The sequence below is a fragment of the Oncorhynchus nerka genome, linkage group LG7 (genome assembly GCF_034236695.1).
Source record: "Oncorhynchus nerka isolate Pitt River linkage group LG7, Oner_Uvic_2.0, whole genome shotgun sequence".
In the NCBI taxonomy this organism is placed as follows: Eukaryota; Metazoa; Chordata; class Actinopteri; order Salmoniformes; family Salmonidae; genus Oncorhynchus; species Oncorhynchus nerka.
In genome coordinates this window covers 76,771,500-76,791,698 of record NC_088402.1, presented here as the reverse complement: position 1 = coordinate 76,791,698, position 20,199 = coordinate 76,771,500, and the positions used below count along the sequence as shown (strand labels likewise).

The 20,199-nt window shown below is 41.2% G+C and overlaps 1 protein-coding gene across 2 annotated transcripts; it reads left to right on the top strand.

Moving 5' to 3' along the window:
- The first annotated feature begins 14,746 nt into the window (after nt 1-14,746).
- LOC115132422 (trypsin I-P1-like) lies at nt 14,747-19,984 on the top strand. 2 transcript variants are annotated; one of them, XM_029665051.2, is made up of 6 exons: nt 14,747-14,803; nt 15,307-15,371; nt 17,015-17,165; nt 17,426-17,567; nt 17,880-18,137; nt 18,960-19,984. In XM_029665051.2, exons 2-6 carry the CDS (start codon nt 15,317-15,319, stop codon nt 19,119-19,121), a joined length of 768 nt encoding a protein of 255 aa, XP_029520911.1. In that variant the 5' UTR covers nt 14,747-14,803; nt 15,307-15,316; the 3' UTR covers nt 19,122-19,984. The 2 variants fall into 2 exon arrangements, with proteins under 2 accessions (XP_029520911.1, XP_064876905.1); XM_065020833.1 differs by lacking the exon at nt 14,747-14,803 and having other exon boundaries at nt 15,287-15,371.
- The last annotated feature ends 215 nt before the right edge of the window (nt 19,985-20,199 follow it).

The following is a 20,199-nucleotide window of genomic DNA, read 5'->3' as shown; positions in this document are numbered from 1 at the left end:
CGACCCCTGCGGTACACCTTTTGTAACATCCAGGAAACTAGACTTAACACCATCAGAAATCCCACATTGTATCCTGTCTGACAGATCACTCTCAAACCATTTGCTAGAAGCCTGATCCTGTCACACTCTGATATGATTCACCTGTCTTTGTGATTGTCTCCACCCCCCCCTCCAGGTGTCACCCATCTTCCCCATTATTCCCTGTGTATTTATACCTGTGTTCTCTGTTTGTCTGTTGCCAGTTCGTTTTGTTCATCAAACCTACGAGCGGTTTTCCCCTTACTCCTGTCTTGTCTATTGTTCCTGTTTTCTAGTTTTCCTGGTTTTCACCTTTCTGCATTTCCTGACCCTGAGCCTGCCTGCCGTCCTGTACCTTTGCTCCACTAATCTGGATTACCGACCTCTGCCTGACCTGACCCTGACCCTGTCTGCCGTCCTGTAGCTTTACCCCACTACTCTGGATTACCGACCTCTGCCTGACCTGACTCTGAGCCTGCCTGCCGTCCTGTACCTTTGCCCCATTACTCTGGATTACCGACCTCTGACTGGCCTGAGCCTGCCTGCCGTCCTGTACCTTTGCCCCACTACTCTGGATTACCGACCTCTGCCTGACCTGACTCTGAGCCTGCCTGCCGTCCTGTACCTTTGCCCCACTACTCTGGATTACCGACCTCTGCCTGACCTGACTCTGAGCCTGCCTGCCGTCCTGTACCTTTGCCCCACTACTCTGGATTACCGACCTCTGCCTGACCTGACTCTGAGCCTGCCTGCCGTCCTGTACCTTTGCCCCACTACTCTGGATTACCGACCTCTGCCTGACCTGACTCTGATCCTGCCTGCCGTCCTGTACCTTTGCCCCACTACTCTGGATTACCGACCTCTGCCTGACCTGACTCTGAGCCTGCCTGCCGTCCTGTACCTTTGCCCCACTACTCTGGATTACCGACCTCTGCCTGACCTGACTCTGAGCCTGCCTGCCGTCCTGTACCTTTGCCCCACTACTCTGGATTACCAACCTCTGCCTGACCTGACTCTGAGCCTGCCTGCCGTCCTGTACCTTTGCCCCACTACTCTGGATTACCGACCTCTGCCTGACCTGACTCTGAGCCTGCCTGCCGTCCTGTACCTTTGCCCCACTACTCTGGATTACCGACCTCTGCCTGACCTGACTCTGATCCTGCCTGCCGTCCTGTACCTTTGCCCCACTACTCTGGATTACCGACCTCTGCCTGACCTGACTCTGAGCCTGCCTGCCGTCCTGTACCTTTGCCCCACTACGCTGGATTACCGACCTCTGCCTGACCTGACTCTGAGCCTGCCTGCCGTCCTGTACCTTTGCCCCACTACTCTGGATTACCGACCTCTGCCTGACCTGACTCTGAGCCTGCCTGCCGTCCTGTACCTTTGCCCCACTACTCTGGCTTACCGACCTCTGCCTGACCTGAGCCTGCCTGCCGTCCTGTACCTTTGCCTGCCCGTGTTTGATTTAATAAACTTTTGTTACTTCGATAATGTCTGCACCTGGGTCTTACCTTCAAATCTGATAGACCCAGGCCTAGTTCAGTCAACCTTTGAACGAGTATGTGATGGTCAATAGTCGTGGAAAAGTCTATAAATAAGGCAGCAAAATTATTTTTAGTGCCATGACCACGTATAAACCAGATTGGTGCATATTCACAATAGACTGAGAAGTTAAAAAAGCTGAGAGTTGGCCAGGGATTCTAAAACTGTGGAATGATTGTAAACAATGTAAATGTAAACAAACACTGTATTGTCTCAGATCATGGTTGAAACTATAATTTTGATAATAGTCTCAGATCATGGTTAAAACTATAATTTTGATAATAGTCTCAGATCATGGTTAAAACTATAATTTTGATAATAGTCTCAGATCATGGTTAAAACTATAATTTTGATAATAGTCTCAGATCATGGTTAAAACTATAATTTTGATAATAGTCTCAGATCATGGTTAAAACTATAATGTTGATAATAGTCTCAGATCATGGTTAAAACGATAACAGTCTCAGCTCATGGTTAAAACTATAATTTTGATAATAGTCTCAGATCATGGTTAAAACTATAATTTTGATAATAGTCTCAGATCATGGTTAAAACTATAATTTTGATAATAGTCTCAGATCATGGTTAAAACTATAATTTTGATAATAGTCTCAGATCATGGTTAAAACTATAATTTTGATAATAGTCTCAGATCATGGTTAAAACTATAATTTTGATAATAGTCTCAGATCATGGTTAAAACTATAATTTTGATAATAGTCTCAGATCATGGTTAAAACTATAATTTTGATAATAGTCTCAGATCATGGTTAAAACTATAATTTTGATAATAGTCTCAGATCATGGTTAAAATTATAATTTTGATAATATGGATGGTCAGTCCTTGCATCCATAGCTCTGTCTATAATTTTGAGGGTGGTTGCATTTCTCCAGGCCCATCTCTCAGCTTTTAACCAAAACAAAGGCAGGGTGTTCACTTCGTTATTGTTTAAATTAAAGATTCTATCTTTAAAAAAATACAAACGTAATCATTGTGCTTGGTTCTTGCTTTTCCTGTGGGCTACTCCATCCTGGACCCAATGTACAGTATGTAATGTAAAGATCCCACTGGGCAAAGACATCTTTTCAACATCTAGTTTTGATTTACAGTTGGTTGAATTGTCAACTAAAGTGAATTAGACATGAAATAAATAAAACAATTCAGCATGTCATTGGATTTAGGTTAAAAGTTTGTTTTCTGTGCCCGAATCAATACCTACTATACGCTACATACAACGTACAAACACAATAACATTTCCAAATTCCTTTGAAATGTACGTACTGTATATTTGGCAAACTGAAACTTTCAAATGTCAGGTGATACACTTGAAATACCCTGGATACCCATTCTAAAGATGGCACAATGGTAACCACTCTTTATGTAACTACCAAAGTTAGAGCTTTAAAAAGGCCAAGAAACATAATCATATGACACAACACCTGGCCGACACACCCATCATCACACAGCAGCGGGCCCATCATCACACAGCAGTAGCCCCATCATCACACGACGGGGAAACGAGAGGCTCATGAACTAGGCCAACTATTCATTCTGTTGTGACACGCTGAGCACTATCAGGTGTCGCTGGAGTCTGTACAGATTTCTCCAGGGTGGTAAAGAACTCTGCCGAAAGGACAGGCAGGCTGGGCCTTCCTTCATGGATTCATAGCTGTGTTGTTTAGTGTTTACACTTCTGCCACGCAGGGTTATAGAATCTAACAAAGCCTCAGAGTCATTACATTAGCAGAGATTGCAGAGCAGAGCAAGGCCTGACTGCATATTTTATTAGGGTTCTATGCCAGTCTTGAGGTAATTCATCAACCAAAGACCACCATCTACTACCATATTAAAGAGTGTCAGACGGGTGTAGACTTTCCGTGAAATGCTTGCTTACGAGACCTTCCCAATGATGCAGAGATAAAAAAATAATACATTGAGAAAAAGAAAAAGAAACTCAGCAAAACAAGAAACGTCCCTTTTTCAGGACCCTGTCTTTCAAAGATAATTTGTAAAAATCCAAATAACTTAACAGATCTTCATTGTAAAGGGTTTAAACACTGTTTCCCATGCTTGTTCAATTAGGCAATTAAGGTCACAGTTATGAAAACTTAGGACACTAAAGAGGCCTTTCTACTGACTTTCTACTGCGTGAACGTGCCTTAGGCATGCTGCAAGGAGGCATGAGGACTACAGATGTGGCCAGGGCAATAAATTGCAATGTCCGTACTGTGAGACGCCTAAGATAGCGCTACAGGGAGATAGGACGGACAGCTAGCTAATCGTCCTCACAGTGGCAGACTACGTGTAACAGCACCTGCACAGGATCGGTACATCCGAACATCACACCTCCGGGACAGGTACAGGATGGCAACAACAACTGCCCGAGTTACACCAGGAACGCACAATCCCTCCCTCAGTGCTCAGACTGTCCGCAATAGGCTGAGAGAGGCTGACCTGAGGGCTTGTAGGCCTGTTGTAAGGCAGGTCCTCACCGGCAACAAAGTCGCCTCTGGGCACAAATCCACCGTCGCTGGACCAGACAGGACTGGCAAAAAGTGCTCTTCACTGAAGAGTTGCGGTTTTGTCTCACCAGGGGTGATGGTCGGATTCGCGTTTATCGTCGAAGGAATGAGCGTTACACCGAGGCCTGTACTCTGGAGCGGGATCGATTTGGAGGTGGAGGGTCCCTCATAGTCTTGGGCAGTGTGTGACAGCATCATCGGACTGAGCTTGTTGTCATTGCAAGCAATCTCAACACTGTGCGTTACAGGGAAGACATCCTCCTCCCTCATGTGGTACTCTTCCTGCAGGCTCATCCTGACATAACCCTCCAGCATGACAATGCCACCAGCCATAGTGCTCGTTCTGTGCGTGATTTCCTGGCAGACAGGAATGTCCGTGTTCTGCCATGGCCAGCGAAGAGCCCGGATCTCAATCCCATTGAGCACGTCTGGGACCTGTTGAGTCGGAGGGTGAGGGCTAGGGCTATTCCCCCCAGAAATGTCTGGGAACTTGCAGGTGCCTTGGTGGAAGAGTGGGGTAATATCTCACAGCAAGAACTGGTAGATCTGGTGCAGCACTTAATGCAGCTGGTGGCCACACCAGATCTTGATTGTTACTTTTGATTTTGACCCCCCTTTGTTCAGGGACACATTATTCCATTTCTGTTAGTCACATGTCTGTGGAACTTGTTCAGTTTATGTCTCAGTTTTTGAATCTTGTCATGTTCATACAAATGTTTACACATGTTAAGTTTGCTGAAAATAAACGCAGTTGACAATGAAAGGACGTTTATTTTTTTGATGAGTATCGTAACAAGTGGTAAAAAATACACAAGAATTAAGCTATATGGAGTACCAGTATCATATCACTGTGCATGGATATCTGGATCAAGCACGAATGAGGGTTACTATACAAATGTTTGAGACAAATTAGTGGTTGTGCTGTTCAGCAACTTCATTTTTAATCATATGGATCGCTTCATAAAGATGCTGCTGCATCACTTAAAAACTTAGGATTGATGCACATTACAACTGCTAATGAGCTGGGTAGCTATGTTTCACGGAATTTGATTTCTGTAATTAACTCACTCCCATGGTATTACGGCATGCAATACGGCTATGATATTTGTCAATATCTCTACTTCACAATATAAAAAAAGTATGCCTGTCTAGAATTTGATTCCTCAATTACTGTAAATCTGGATGATAGACTTGTAATACATTTTTTTTTAAAGCAGTCCACCTTGAATTGGTAGTGATTTATTATATAAAACAAGGTGATGGGAGAACGTTCCAGAAAGACAACCCTCTCTGCAGCACTCCACCAATCAGGCTTTCATCAGACCAGAGAATCGTGTGTCTCATGGTCTGAGAGTCCTTTCGGTTCCTTCTGGCCACTCTAGCATAAAGGCCTGATTGGTGGAGTGCTGCAGAGACGGTTGTTCTTCTGGAAGGTTCTCCCATCTCCACAGAGGAACTCTGGAGCTCTGTCAGAGTGACCATCGGGTTCTTGGTCACCTCCCTGACCAAGGCCCTTCACCCCTGATTGCTCAGTTTGGCCAGGCGCCAGCTCTAGGAAGAGTCTTGGTGTTTCAGAACTTCTTCCATTTAAGAATGATGGAGGCCACTGTGTTCTTGGGGACCTTCAATGCTGCAGAAATGTTTTGGTACCCTTCCCCAGATTTGTATCTCGACACAATCTTGTCTCGGAGCTCTACGGACAATTCCTTCGACCTCATGGCTTGGTTTTTGCTCTGACATGCACTGTCAACTGTGAGACCTTACATAGACAGGTGTGTGCCTTTCCAAATCATGTCCAATCAATTGAATTTACCACAGGTGGACTCCAAGTTGTAGAAACATCTCAAGGATGATCAATGGAAACAGGATGCACCTGAGCTCAATTTCGAGTCTCATCGCAAAGGGTCTTAATACTTGTTATTACTATGGTACTATGGTATTTCTGTTTTTTTATGGGGTATTGTGTGTAGAGTGATGAGGAAAATATCTTATTTAATACATTTTAGACTACGTCTGTAACGTAACAAAATGTGGAAAAATGGAAGGGGTCTGAATACTTTCCGAATGCACTGTACATGGTTAGGGATCAGTGTCTTGCTACTATCAAGAAAGATACATATTTGTATTACTACCAAATAAATGCAGAGCCAACCATCGATATACAGTAGGCCTTATTCTATGTGTTGAGAACCTGATATTCACCAGTTCAATTATTCCTTTCGTTCCCCTCACTAGAACATAACTGCAGCTCAGCAAGCACCATATCATTGGCATAGTTTAAAACAAACTAGTTTCACAAAGGTCGCTCAGCCATCCCAAAATCTGTCCTAGATTCCATTCTTTAAAAAATAAAATATATATCAACATTTGCAGACAGAAATGGGTTCATGTGTAAGCTCACTTCCTTCCCGAACAAAAGCTTCTGTGTTTAGGTGTCTGTACAGTATAGTATGTAAGTATGTCGATTAGCCTTTGATCCCTGGGATGCTTGAGTCAGATTGCTGTGCCACAGAATCACAGCACAATGCCCCTCATTGTGAGCTTGGTGCCTGTATCGCTTTCATGCACTTGCGCTCAGCGTTGATAATTTTCAGCTGAGACAATCTGATACCTCTCCATGGTCTCCTGGACCTGCTAATAAACTTGACTTACATACACAGACGCACAGACATACTTACGACTGCACACTCACCACGCTCACACACCACACACACGCACACTCTCATGGATGTCAAGTCGAGCTGCCTTATATCAATGAGTCTATTATATTGCTGTATACTGTACTTTTGAGGCCACCGTAGCCAGATCATATAATGATATATACCTTACCTGCATCCTAATCCATATCTGACCTGGTTTATTGTGTCTTGTGAGATCAGGTTTGTGCTTGTGACACAAACTGCACACGTATGTAAAGCTTACTATTACTATTAAACTATTAAAAGGGGGGAGGGTGTTACAAAGAATGACAAAATAAAGAAAGTAACTTATCTCTTATTACAATGTGTTGCTGTGAGCACCCAGTATACTGTATACTGTAGTTGACTATTGATACAATGTATGTGATGGAATGGGGTGCAAGGGCATCCCCGGGAGAGTGTAACTGTTACTACCCTTAGAGTGTAGGGTAGTAACAGTTACTGCTGCAGCACACAACTCATGAAGACAGCATCATAGGGTTTTATGGCACATGTTTTGTGGATCAATACAATACAATCTCAGGAGTGCACAGAATCACAGTCAATATCAATCATGCTTCACTGTAGACATCATAGAGTGTACCCTCTCATGTTCTCTTAGAGGTAAGATTGAATCTGACCTTGATTTAATAATATATTCCCTTGTGCTTTTTGTGTGAATATCTGTCTCGTGAAGATGTTTACTATTGTCTGTTTACTCATCATGTACAGTATCAGTCAAAAGTTTGGACAGACCTACTCATTCCAAGGTTAAAGTTTGGACAAACCTACTCATTCCAAGGTTAAAGTTTGGACAGACCTACTCATTCCAAGGTTAAAGTTTGGACAAACCTACTCATTCCAAGGTTAAAGTTTGGACAGACCTACTCATTCCAAGGTTAAAGTTTGGACAGACCTACTCATTCCAAGGTTAAAGTTTGGACAGACCTACTCATTCCAAGGTTAAAGTTTGGACAAACCTACTCATTCCAAGGTTAAAGTTTGGACAGACCTACTCATTCCAAGGTTAAAGTTTGGACAGACCTACTCATTCCAAGGTTAAAGTTTGGACAGACCTACTCATTCCAAGGTTAAAGTTTGGACAAACCTACTCATTCCAAGGTTAAAGTTTGGACAGACCTACTCATTCCAAGGTTAAAGTTTGGACAAACCTACTCATTCCAAGGTTAAAGTTTGGACAAACCTACTCATTCCAAGGTTAAAGTTTGGACAGACCTACTCATTCCAAGGTTAAAAAAAAGACACAGAATCATGTAGTAACCAAAAAAGTGTTAAACAAAAAACAAAAACAATTATATTTGAGAATCTTCAAAGTAGCCCCCCTTTGCCTTGATGACAGCTTCGGACACTCTGGACGTCTCCTCGACCAGCTTCATGAGGTAGTCACCTGGAAAGCATTTCAATTAACAGGTGTGCCTTGTTAGAAGTTCATTTGTGGAATTTCTTTCCTTCTTAATGCGTATGAGCCAAACAGTTGTGTTGTGACAAGGTAGGGGTGGTATACAGAAAGTAGCCCTATTTGGTAAAAGACCAAGTCCATATTATGGCAAGAACAGCTAAATAAGCAAAGAGAAACGACAGTCTATCATTACTTTAAGACATGAAGGTCAGTCAATCCGGAGCATTTCAAGAACTTTGAAAGTTTCTTCAAGTGCAGTCGCAAAACCGATCAAGCGCTATGATGAAACTGTCTCTCATGAGGACCACCACAGGAAAGGAAGCCCTGATATTTTTGATAAGTTACTCTACCCACTTTGGGACCTCAGCCCTGCTGCCGCCAGATGTTTGTGTTATTCCGTTAATTAAGAATCCTAATTACAAACAAATTATTAACAAATGACATGCAGTAATAAACATCTCCACATAAAAATGACAGTGGCAAATACAGTATGTTGGCAAAAAGATTGTCCCACGCAGTAGGATATTACAACAGATCCAGTAAATAGAGAAATAGTTCTAACAGCCAAAAAGTGTTTATGAGTATTATGACCACAACCAGCATCTCAAGGATTACCTCAAATTCTACTACAACCCTTTCTACTTTTGTCACCTTCATCTTTTCATATTCAACAATAACATCAGCATTCAATGGACTAGTTGTCCACACACAGCCACTAACTACCACAGTAAATGAGACAAAGTTTTATTTTTATTTTTTAAAAACATTTACTTACAGCAAGGAGTTCCAGAAGTATAGGTAGTAAAACAGAAGGCAGGTCCATGTTTAAACAAAGGTGAGGCCAGACCAGACTGAGAGGTGCTCATCTATAGCGGCTACACTACTCCAATCGTAAAGGGAAAGGATCTGGGATCTCATCAGCATTCTCTGATTTCTGAAATCGGGTTTCCATTTCCGTGGCCATCCTGTCATCCTGGAAACAATGTATAACTGAAGCAGCAGCAAAGTAAAGCCTACACACCCTGGTATAACCTGTCGTGCGCTCTTTTTAGTCTTTTATACCGACCTTATTTATTGTGATAACATAATCCATGTTATATTTGCTCAACTAGCCTAATTCCTATTAACATTTAAATGTGTAATCTACATACATACTGAACCCTATATCGATGTATTGAAAATAAAAGACTGTGATTTTACCACTTTGACCCAAATTTCATTAAATGACAATAAAGGAAACTAGATTGCAGGTTCATTTAGAATGTTTACACTACACCGGTATGTTAATGTTCTTTTGCCATTTTGAACTATTTCATGTATCTGAAGGTACAAACTCTGCCTTCCCGGCAGGCCCAGAGAGCAAATCAAGTATAGGCCTACCACTGGCCAATGGGATGACTCAGATTACTGTGTCTGCAGTAACATAGCAGGTATAAGAAATCTACAGAAAAATTGATACTTTGAGATTTAAAAACATTTAAAACCATGACTGGAGAGAGACAAAGAGCTGCTTTTTTTATGACTGAGTTCATGTTTAAGTTCTTACTCAGCACTGTCAACACTTAGTATTCAACACTTTTATAAGCCATAAAATGCGCATTCTTCCTATTTCCATTCAGCGCTACAACAAGCACTACAGCAGTAATGAATGACTAGGAAAGTGTATCTATAGACATGCATTGTTATTATTAGTGGCTTGTGTCTTTTAATTATTGAGGAATATTTCACTTTCTCTGTTCATAGGAGTAACAACATGAATTTGTGCATGAGGCAGAAATAATGCGGTGCGACTCGAGTTTCACCATCAGCTGGAAGACGGTGTCCCTTTTTGGTCAGTGTCAGTGGAGGAAAGGGAGAGCGGAGGGCTGTTGAGAGGCGGACCCTTAGTCTGCTGCTCTCTCCTTCCACTGACCATCAGACACAGGTACCATCAGCCCAGTAAAATAAAAAGTGAATTATTTACACTTATGCTCACTCAGCTGTGCCTCACAAGTAATACAACAATGGATCGATTACCAACAATGCATTGGCAAGGCAATTCAAGCAAAGCCAATATGCGGTGATAATATATTGGGCCTATAGCTAACTGCACTAACTTCATTGCTACAGTGCAGTTTTAAATTGGTTAAATGTTGCATATCTGTTTTTTAAGCTGGTCTAAGCAGGTTGGTCCTGGTCAGTCCCTGGATGGGAGACCAGATGCTGCTGGAAGTGGTGTTGGAGGGCCAGTAGGAGGCACTCTTTCCTCTGATCTAAGAAAATATCCCAATGCCCCAGGGCAGAGATTGGGGACACTGCCCTGTGTAGGGTGCCGTCTTTCGGATGGGACGTTAAACGGGAGTCCTGACTCTCTGAGGTCATGAAAGATCCCATGGCACTTATCGTAAGAGTAGGGGTGTTAACCCCGGTATCCTGGCTAAATTCCCAATATGGCCCTCAAACCATCACGGGCACCTAATAATCCCCAGTTTACAACTGGCTCATTCATCCCCCTCCTCTCCCCTGTAACTATTCCCCAGGTCGTTGCTGCAAATGAGAACGTGTTCTCAGTCAACTTACCTGGTAAAATAACGGATAAATAAAAGGTCACTCGATGGTCACTCAGTTGCAATCTGTTATTTGTTGATACAGCGTCGTCTTTATATCCTAAAATAATAATTTGGGGTATCATCTTTCCAAGGGCTCCATCTGAATTCACCCGCCAACGTTCCTCTGCACTGCCACGCACAACTGTTTCTCAGCTGGCACAATTTGATTGGCTGCTGTCTGATTCAAACTGTAATCTGTTAAATGAAGAGTTGATGAGCTGCACACTTTTTTTAATAGCATCATTTTTAATATTTGGGCTTGGGGAGGGTATCAAGTCAGGTCGAGTCATAAGGCTCAAGTCCAAGTCAAGTCACGAGTCATTGGTGTTAAGGTCAAAGTCGATTTGCAAGTCATCATATTTGTGACTCGAATCTGACTCAAGTCCAAGTCATGTGACTCGAGTCCACACCTCTGGTTAACACTGTAACTTAAAGTGGGTACAGTCTCAGTGTTCACAGTAAATGTGCGCTGGAAGTTGCACAGAAAATAATTACAGGGATCATTGCTACTGATGAATATGAAAAATAGACTGTACCATCAATGTGTATGAGAAATTGGTCGACTTCATGTCTTAAAGGTAAACTCAGCGATATGACGTAGATGTAGAAAATAAACAGAATTTCCACAACAACTAAGAGTGTTGAAGCACAGGCACAACTTCTCAGCTGTTTTGCTGCCCTGGCTTCCACACTGTAAACAGCATGAAGCCAACCCGTGCACATGCCCAGATACTGTGTGTGACTGTCTGAGAGCGAAGTCTTGCATCTTGCTCACCTCGTTATCTTCTGCGCTGCTCGTGGCAATGTAATTTAGCTGAGTCTACCTTTAATGAAAAAGAGAATAAAGAGTAAGGTTCAAATCAAATGAAATTGTATTTGTCACATGCACCGAAACAAGTGTAGACCTTACCGTGAAATGCTTACTTACAAGCCCTGAACCAACAATGCAGTTCAAAAAATATTTACTAAATAAACTAAAGTGAACTTTACATTTTTTTTTTTTACAAAGTGGTCAAAAAGTAACACAAGAAAACGACATAACAATAACGAGGCTATATAGGTTAGTTGAGGTCATTTGTGAAGTGCCTATGCATAGATAGAAAACAGCGGGTAGCAGCATTGTAAAAACAAAGGGGGGTCAATGTAAATAGTCCAGGTGCCCATTTGATTAATTGTTCAGCAGTCTTATGGCATGGGGGTAGGAGATGATAAGGAGCCTTTTAGTCCTAGACTTGGTGCTCCGGTACCACTTGCCGTAAGGTAGCAGAGAGAACCGTCTATGACTTGGGTAACTGGAGTCTTTGACAATTTTTTGGGCCTTCCTCTGACACTGTCTAGTATATAGGTCCTGGATGTCAGGAAGCTTGGCCCCTCAGCTCTTTATCATTATTGTGCATTTCCTTATTGATCTCTATAACCAGGAGTGATCGATGAGTGTTTGACTGATCAGCAGCAGCACTGTACTGCCTCAGGCTTGGCCCAGTACATCTTCCAAACAGACCTGGTTAGGGCATCATTAAAAATGGAGCGTCCAGGGTTCTGACAGGGCTCATCAGTGCCACCGTACGCCACCCTCTCGCTCTCCTTCTCTCTCTCTCTCTCTCTCTAACTCTCTCCCCTCTCCCTCTTTCTCACTAGTGCCACCTTCCCCTGGTGGACCTCCTGACCTCTGCCAGCTAATGGCCCTCTCTGGATCAGACACTTATTGACACCGCAAGCAACCTCCCTCCCTTCGTCTCTCCCTCTGCTGACCAAAGCTTTTTTTTCACATGATGCGCTCCAATACTATCTTCACGCTACATGGCCATTCAGCCATTACTCTATCTTCATCGATCTGGGGTCAGGGATAATCGGGGTCAATGCCATTGTAATTCAGTAAATTCAAGAAGTAAAACGGAAACTTAAATGTTCCTGCTTGTAAAGCTATGAGAAAAAAATGAATTAGAACTGGAGTTTCTGTGGAATTGTCCTCAATTCTGTTTCTGTCGATATGACTTTACTGTTTTGTAAAACTTGATATGGATAGATTGATTTGCCATACAGCTAAACCCAGGTGTCGATTATTTAAGTTGCAGATTAAATGACAGTGTGTATTAGATAGAAATGCTCACTAAACTCCAAAATAGGGTAAACGTAAACCATCTCTAATCTGTATGATATATCACTAACATGATAGCAATCCGAGAAGAACAGCGTTGAGCATAATTCATTGTATAATGCTTTCTTTAAAATGATTAAATTTTCCATTTGTGAATATGTGGAACATATTGTAAACGTATGCAGTTGAATTGCCAACAGTATGAGATACTGCGTGAGACACAGTACAGTGACACTGCGTTTCCATTCATAGACAGGAAGAGATAAACATCAAATCTCATTTTATTTGTCAGTTGCGCCGAATACAACCTTATCGTGAAATGCTTACTTTCTTTTGGACCTAGACTTGGTGCTCCAGTACTGCTTCACGTGCGGTATCAGAGAGAACAGTGCATGACTTGGGTGACTGGAATCTTTTACCATTTTTGGGGCCTTCCTCTGACACCGCCTAGTATATAGGTCCTGGATGGCAGGAAGCTTGGCCTCAGTGATATACATGACCTAAATATACCCAATTTACCGTAAGAGCATAATTGGAACAGGGTGCCACAAAGGCCCATATATAAAGCAGAGTCATGAGCGACTGTCTGTCCGTGGGCTACTTCAACAATCAGTCAAACACAGTCCTCAAGGTCATAACCCTGAAGCAGAACAGTGACTGAAAGCAGGTAGCGAGTGGCTTTAATAACATACTGTGGCTTATGTATTGATGAACTCTATAGGGAATTGTTAGATTTTGTATGATCAATGTATCTCAATAGGCTCAGGCCTGGTTTGTAACACGTATATTCATAGTACAACTTCTCAGTGTATTCACGAGTAATGAAAGAGTTGGTTTAGAATTGATCTTCAAAACGGTTTCTGTCCGTTGGGAATTGCCCTTTTTAGGTGTGAAGTATAGAATATGAGATGGGATCAGACAACAACATAAAAGTTGATCTCAATGACACTGTAACTATACACTATACAGTATCTACACACTATAACTCCCCAATGTAATGATGCATGATACTGTATCTCTAGAGTGTAGGAATTGGAACAAACATGATTATAATGTAACTACTATTATTTCATTCATATTTGAAACTGCAAAACGTACACTTGTCATTATCACGGTTCCCCATTAGGATCTGTTTCTGGAAATACCTATTTGGATAAAATGCAGAAATGATTTATTTCACCTTTATTTTAAAAGAGAGTCATACTGAGATCAAGGTCTCTTTTACAGATGAGCCCTGAATTACAGAAATGACAGAAAATACACATCAATACACTTTTTCAAGCAGAAGTTGACAACCTGATATGGTGCAATACACAGATCGTAATGTTGTCTTTAAATGTGGTAATTAGGAGCATACAGCGTGTGGGCGTTTCTGTTATTTTCATGTATGTACTATCAGTGTAGCGCCTTTGTTTTTTTGAGGATGCATGACCTCACACAAAGAACCATAAATGTTATTCATATTTGGATAGGCCTATTGTTCAAGTGATTTACATCATGCCAAGGGGACAAATGTAACTTTTTATATTTGCTATAATAATACTGTTTTTTAATGCCACAATACATGAATTCTTATCTAACACCACCCCCATTCAATCCAATCAGCACAATAAAGCTATGAACTCTTATTATGTTCACGTCTTGGGCTTGACTGGAGAAAGGTGTTCAATTCCCAGCTACCTCCACTCAACAATGAGCCCCAAGGTGCAATCAAGAAAAGGCTTAGAAATGGAGATAATGGAGAACACAATGTTTTGTCATGGACTAGGTCAGTCTCTGTCTTGTGTTGTGGGATACACCATTTCATATGCATGATGTGACATAACAAAGCAAAATAAAAGGGCATGGTAGCATTATAAAAGGCGAGAGGAGAACCCTGGAACCACCAGTTGGAGATACCAAAAGGCTGTGCAGTGAAGGATTGTGGCTGTTGGTGAGTAGCAAAACGCCTAGATACTTTAAAGTTTTTTTGTGTGCATATTTTATGTAAAACATTTATGTTTACTTTTTTAAGTCCATGGTTACTTACATGGGGTCAAAAGCTACATCTACTCAAAGATATGTGATTGGTTTGTTAAAATCAATGACCTTATTACATGAATTCTATCTGTCAAGTTATTGAATTGAATTGAATTATTGTACATGTGAAATTTTGTTTAAACTACACTGAATACTTTCTAAGGGAAAATAACAAGTTTGAAGAGATACAGGATGTCGTCTTCGGTCATCTCAGTGGTCCTAACACGGGATGGGATGTATCTCATGTAAAAATCACATAATTGAGGATACCAGAAACATACTTTGATCTCTTAGAAGCTGTGTGGGATTTTGTCTTGAGATAAAACAATCCCTAGGACATCTATGTAGGATAGAAACACTGATATGTCATTATTGGGGAGTTCTCTAATCAAATTCAATGTGTTTCCATGTTTCAAGTGAAGTAAACATGGAACAGTTGACATGGTCTGCAGTGCTGCTCCTACTGGCTCTCTCAGTCAGAGGTAGGTTACTACTAGATCATACTTGGATATTTAAAAAATACTTGTAATAGGCCATAGTATGTGTGTAAACAGTACAAATATGCCTTGAATTCTAGGAGGATGAATAAAATCCCAGTATGGTTTGGGGCAGAGTAAAAACAGTAAATAGAGTACTCTGAAAGGTAGATGCTTCTGTATGCGGCCTGTACACTGGTTTGTGTGCCTGTTTGTGTGCATGTTTACGTGCTGGCTGTAGAGATGGAAACAAAGACAGCTAAAGGAGCTATGATTAGCCTAAGTCTGGCCCTGAATACCCATTTAATGGTACAGCATATCCTCCTCATCACGGGTGTCAGGTCCAGGATCCTATGACATTTGAAGTCCCTACAGTCCAGGTTACATGATTGGACAAACATTGTTACAATATGTCATAGCATGTGAAGTTAAGCCACGTGAAACCTGTAGCACACTAGAAACACATACCGTGTGACTCTGTCGACAGCTAAAAGTACGTTGTTGATGCTTTATAACAGTATGATCATTTACAGTACGCAGCCAATATCCAGCTGGTTAGTATTTGTTTGTAAATAATGAGCACAGTTTACAACTGTTTCAGAATTAACATTGTTTTTCTAATATTGGTCAAAGAGCCCTGAAGAGCATCAGGCCTCGAACATTCCTTTTTCAGCCATCTGTTCAATTAGTGTATCCATAACGGTTTTTAATGAACACTGTAAAAAATATTGTGCTATTTCCACTTTTAAAAATGGGCAACTTTTTGCATCAGCTATTTGAGAATTTCCAACATGGTGTATTTTTACGTATAATATATTTCACTTTTAGGGTTTCACAAACACTAATATATAAAGTCCAGCAAAAAACAATGGCTACGATCCAAATTAATTTGAGCAAATCCAGAACTGTCATAGTACATTAGATCTACTTAATCTTTCTGATTATGTTACTTTCATTGATCGTGTTGAACATGGCTTTATGAACTTCATCGCTCAACATTTTCATCCACTTTAGCAGGAATTTGTTCCACTAGCACTAACTAGCTTGATGTATTTGCCTCTGTCAAGTGCGACTCACGTGATCTTATTAATGGTGAGAATGGGTGCTCTCATCATTTAACGTCAATTTGCCAGACAGTTTTGATATCCATTCATCATGATCCATTACACCTCATAGCATAACAAACGGTTTGATACTAATATAGAAATGAGCTTTTCATTCTTCAAACATGCATACAACATTGTGTAAAAGTATCGTAAAGTTAAAAAAATACAAAAAATACCCACAATCCTCTGAAAACAGAGCCACATGGCAAGTTGTTGGAAGAAATTCAAATTCTTAAATTGAAAGGAAATATCATGAAAATGTATATTAAACACAATTTTCCTTGTAGTTGTTTTTACACACAGTTGTTTAGATTATGCATTTATCTTATGTTGAATCAAACATTTTCGTTACAGGTGAAGTGAAGTAAAGTAATAATTTATATTCACATAAAGATGACAACTACATTATTTATGTCAAAATAATTATATTTTAAAGTATAATTTACTAACCACCTGAATAATTTTGTATGCACAATGCACATGTAGGAATTTAGATTACTAATTCAGATTAATAACAAACTGTCCTCTCAATCTAATCCACAGAGACATTTACACAGAGAATCATCGGAGGACAAGAAGTCGAACGGTATTCTATCAAGTACCAGGCATCTATACAGTACAACAGGAACCACTACTGTGGAGCCACCCTCATTCGGCCCCAGTGGGTGGTGTCTGCTGCCCACTGCTGGAGACCGTGAGTACTGACTATAATTATGGGATAGTAGTGTCACAGTTTAAGGGAATAGAACGTGGTCAACCTATTGCATAAAACAATGAACAGATGTTTGAAGCCAACAGTAAATTACATTAAAAAATGCACTTGAATGAGTAAATGTTTTGGGGGTGGGGAGTAGTAGTGTATCATGTTGTAGATTGTAACAATTCTATTTGCATCCTCTCCAATTCCCCTGGACATAGTTCTTACTAGATTGGATCATGTCTGTTCCTCCTCAGGGCCCAGCTGATCCAGGTGGTTTTGAGTGAGCACAGTCTGGTCGAGGAAGAAGGCTTCGAGCAAGTGTTCAACATATCCAAGATCTTGGTCCACTATAGCTACAACTACAAGACTTTCAACAATGACATCATGCTCATCAAGGTAAGAGACTTTCCATTCCATCACCATGAGGTAGAGACGTGCAGTGTTTCAATACCCATACAGGCATACCACTTACAATGAAGCTTGGGAAAGTGGTATGCTAGTGTAGATATTGGAACCTCTCTATGTTGTTAATGTGTTTCAATATTTCAGTTAGCCTAATCACTGCATAACTTCAGATACTGCTGCAGCTTAGACGTTGTACCATAACATTGACCCGGCCCCCTTTGATCCCTTCTCTCTGATTGTGTGCCTCCTGATTGGTCAGCAGCATCTGATGTTGTGCCTTTTTTGTGGTTGTGTGTGTTCCAGCTCAGTGAGCCAGCCAAGCTCAATGCCTACGTTCAGCCTGCCCCACTGCCAGAAGACGACACCCCTGCTCTCCCAGGGTACACCACCTGTACGGTGAGCGGCTGGGGCGTCACGCGTATCTACAGCTACTTCCTGTCCCCTGTGCTGCGTGCTGTGGATGTGCAGACCATTCCTTACTGCCACCAATACTACTACTGGAGGATCACAGAAAACATGATGTGTGCTGGGTCTCGCTTTGGTGGCAAGGACTCCTGTCAGGTAGAGACTAGCCTAATATTGGCTCCCAGAATCAAATATTATTTTCTTAACCTTTATTTAACCAGGGAACAATGCTGAGACCACACTCTTTAAAAAGAGGGTTCCAAAAGGGTTATGTGTCTGTCCCCATATGAGAATCCTTTTTGGTTCCAAGTAAAACCCTTTTTGGTTCCAGGTAGAACCCTTTTGGGTTTCATTAGGAACTCTCTGTGGAAAGGGTTCTGCATGGAATGCAAAAAGGTTCTACCTGGAACCAAAAGAGTTTTACCTGGAACCAAAAAGGTTTTTTCAAAGGGTTCTCCTATGGGGACAGGCTAAGAACCATTTTAGGTTCTAGATAGCCCAACATGAAATGATCAATACACATCAATTACACAATACATGAAAGGCAAACACAAAACATGAAAAGCAGAACACATCTGTCACAAGAGCCTAGGTATAGACTGCTATGAATAATAGAGGGTGCGGGCCTTTAAAACGGGGCCAGAGCCAATGGGATAGATTTAGTTTGGATTATGGAAATGTATAGTATGGGGTTCAGATAAGGGACATCAGATGCTGATCCCCAGATCACAGGACATTCTTAAAAACCACAACAATAGCATTTCAATGGCAGAAGAAAGTGACAAAATAAAATAAAATATCACAATTTCACAATTTAGTTGTAGAATAGAAAAACAGACACAAAACAGTGTTCTGTAAAATGTGTGGTAACTAACATGAGATTTTCCAGATACAAGTGGTGTATTCACACTTTATATCCCTAACAAAAGGACCAGAGCTTTTGTTCATCATTGTGTCTTTTGTGTTATTGTACTACAGGGCGACTCGGGCGGACCCCTTATCTGCAATGGAAACTTGGAAGGCATCGTCTCATGGGGAATCAGCTGTGCCAACCCTTACTTCCCAGGAGTCTACACTCAAGTCAGAATGTATGTCAGATGGATCGACTGGATCATCAACAGTGACAACCCCAACAACTAAATCAAGACCAATGTCCAGGAAGGGTAGTGCACCCAGGGAAGAGAACAGTTCCACAATGAATTGAATAGAAGGATATAAATCACCATGAGGTCAAATAAAATACTACACTATTCCACTCCTGCTTGTCACAGTTTTAAACCATATGAACAAGAGCAGTGGCTGAGGCATCACATTAGCTGTGAGTAGAGGGCCAACATAGAGGCAATATTAGGGGAAGTAGCACAGAGATCCTACAGTATGTCATTCTGTGTGGAATAGCAATAAACCACCATTTTAATTACTTTACGTGTATAAGGTATGTATATTTTGGGGTCAATGAAAAGTGGATGGGAAGTAGGAATATGGAAAGACATATTCATATTCTGTTCCATGTTTCTGAGGAGAGAGGTGAAAGGAAATAGTTAGTCTCTGATAAGGCAGGACAGCTGCGGAACTGCGGAGGAGTGAGGAATGCGTCTCGAGGTCAAATCAACAGATGAAGTGAGAAGAAACCTCTGGGAGGGGTGCCAGAGTGGCCCACCACAATGTCTTTCCTACTGTAGTACTTTTAAAATGTATTTTACCTTTATTTAACTGGGCAAGTCAGTTAAGAACAAATTCTTATTTACAATGATGGCCTACCGAGTAACAGTGGGTTAACTGCCTTGTTCAAGGGCAGAACAACAGATTTTTACCTTGTCAGCTCGGGGATTCAATCCAGCAACCTTTCAGTTACTGGCCCAACGCTCTAACCACTAGGCTACCTACCACCCCAGGTAGAATAAAGTGAAATAAAGTTTTAAAATATATATGTGCTTGTGTAATCATGCCTTGTCTTGTCAGCTGTATGACCTAGTGGGTGAATAAACTTGGTATGAGCTTTTTCTAGTTGTCCGTTTGAGTTTTTACTCAGTTTGTTACATTTTTACCCTCACTGCACATACATGTATCAATCATAATTGACTAGTTATAAAGATTTGGTACAAGACTGCAGGTATAATCAATAATGCATTATGATGCATGATTTTGCATAATGGATTGTAAGACTTGTCATAAGCATACGAATGAGCCATTATAATTTAAGTAAACCCTGTTTAAA

Coding starts and splice junctions, on each gene's coding strand:
- LOC115132422 (XM_065020833.1), top strand. CDS start 15,287: ATGTGTTTCCATGTTTCAAGTGAAGTAAACATGGAACAGTTGACATGG. Junction 15,372..17,014: donor ACTGGCTCTCTCAGTCAGAG/GTAGGTTACTAC, acceptor TCTAATCCACAG/AGACATTTACACAGAGAATC. Junction 18,138..18,959: donor GTGGCAAGGACTCCTGTCAG/GTAGAGACTAGC, acceptor ATTGTACTACAG/GGCGACTCGGGCGGACCCCT.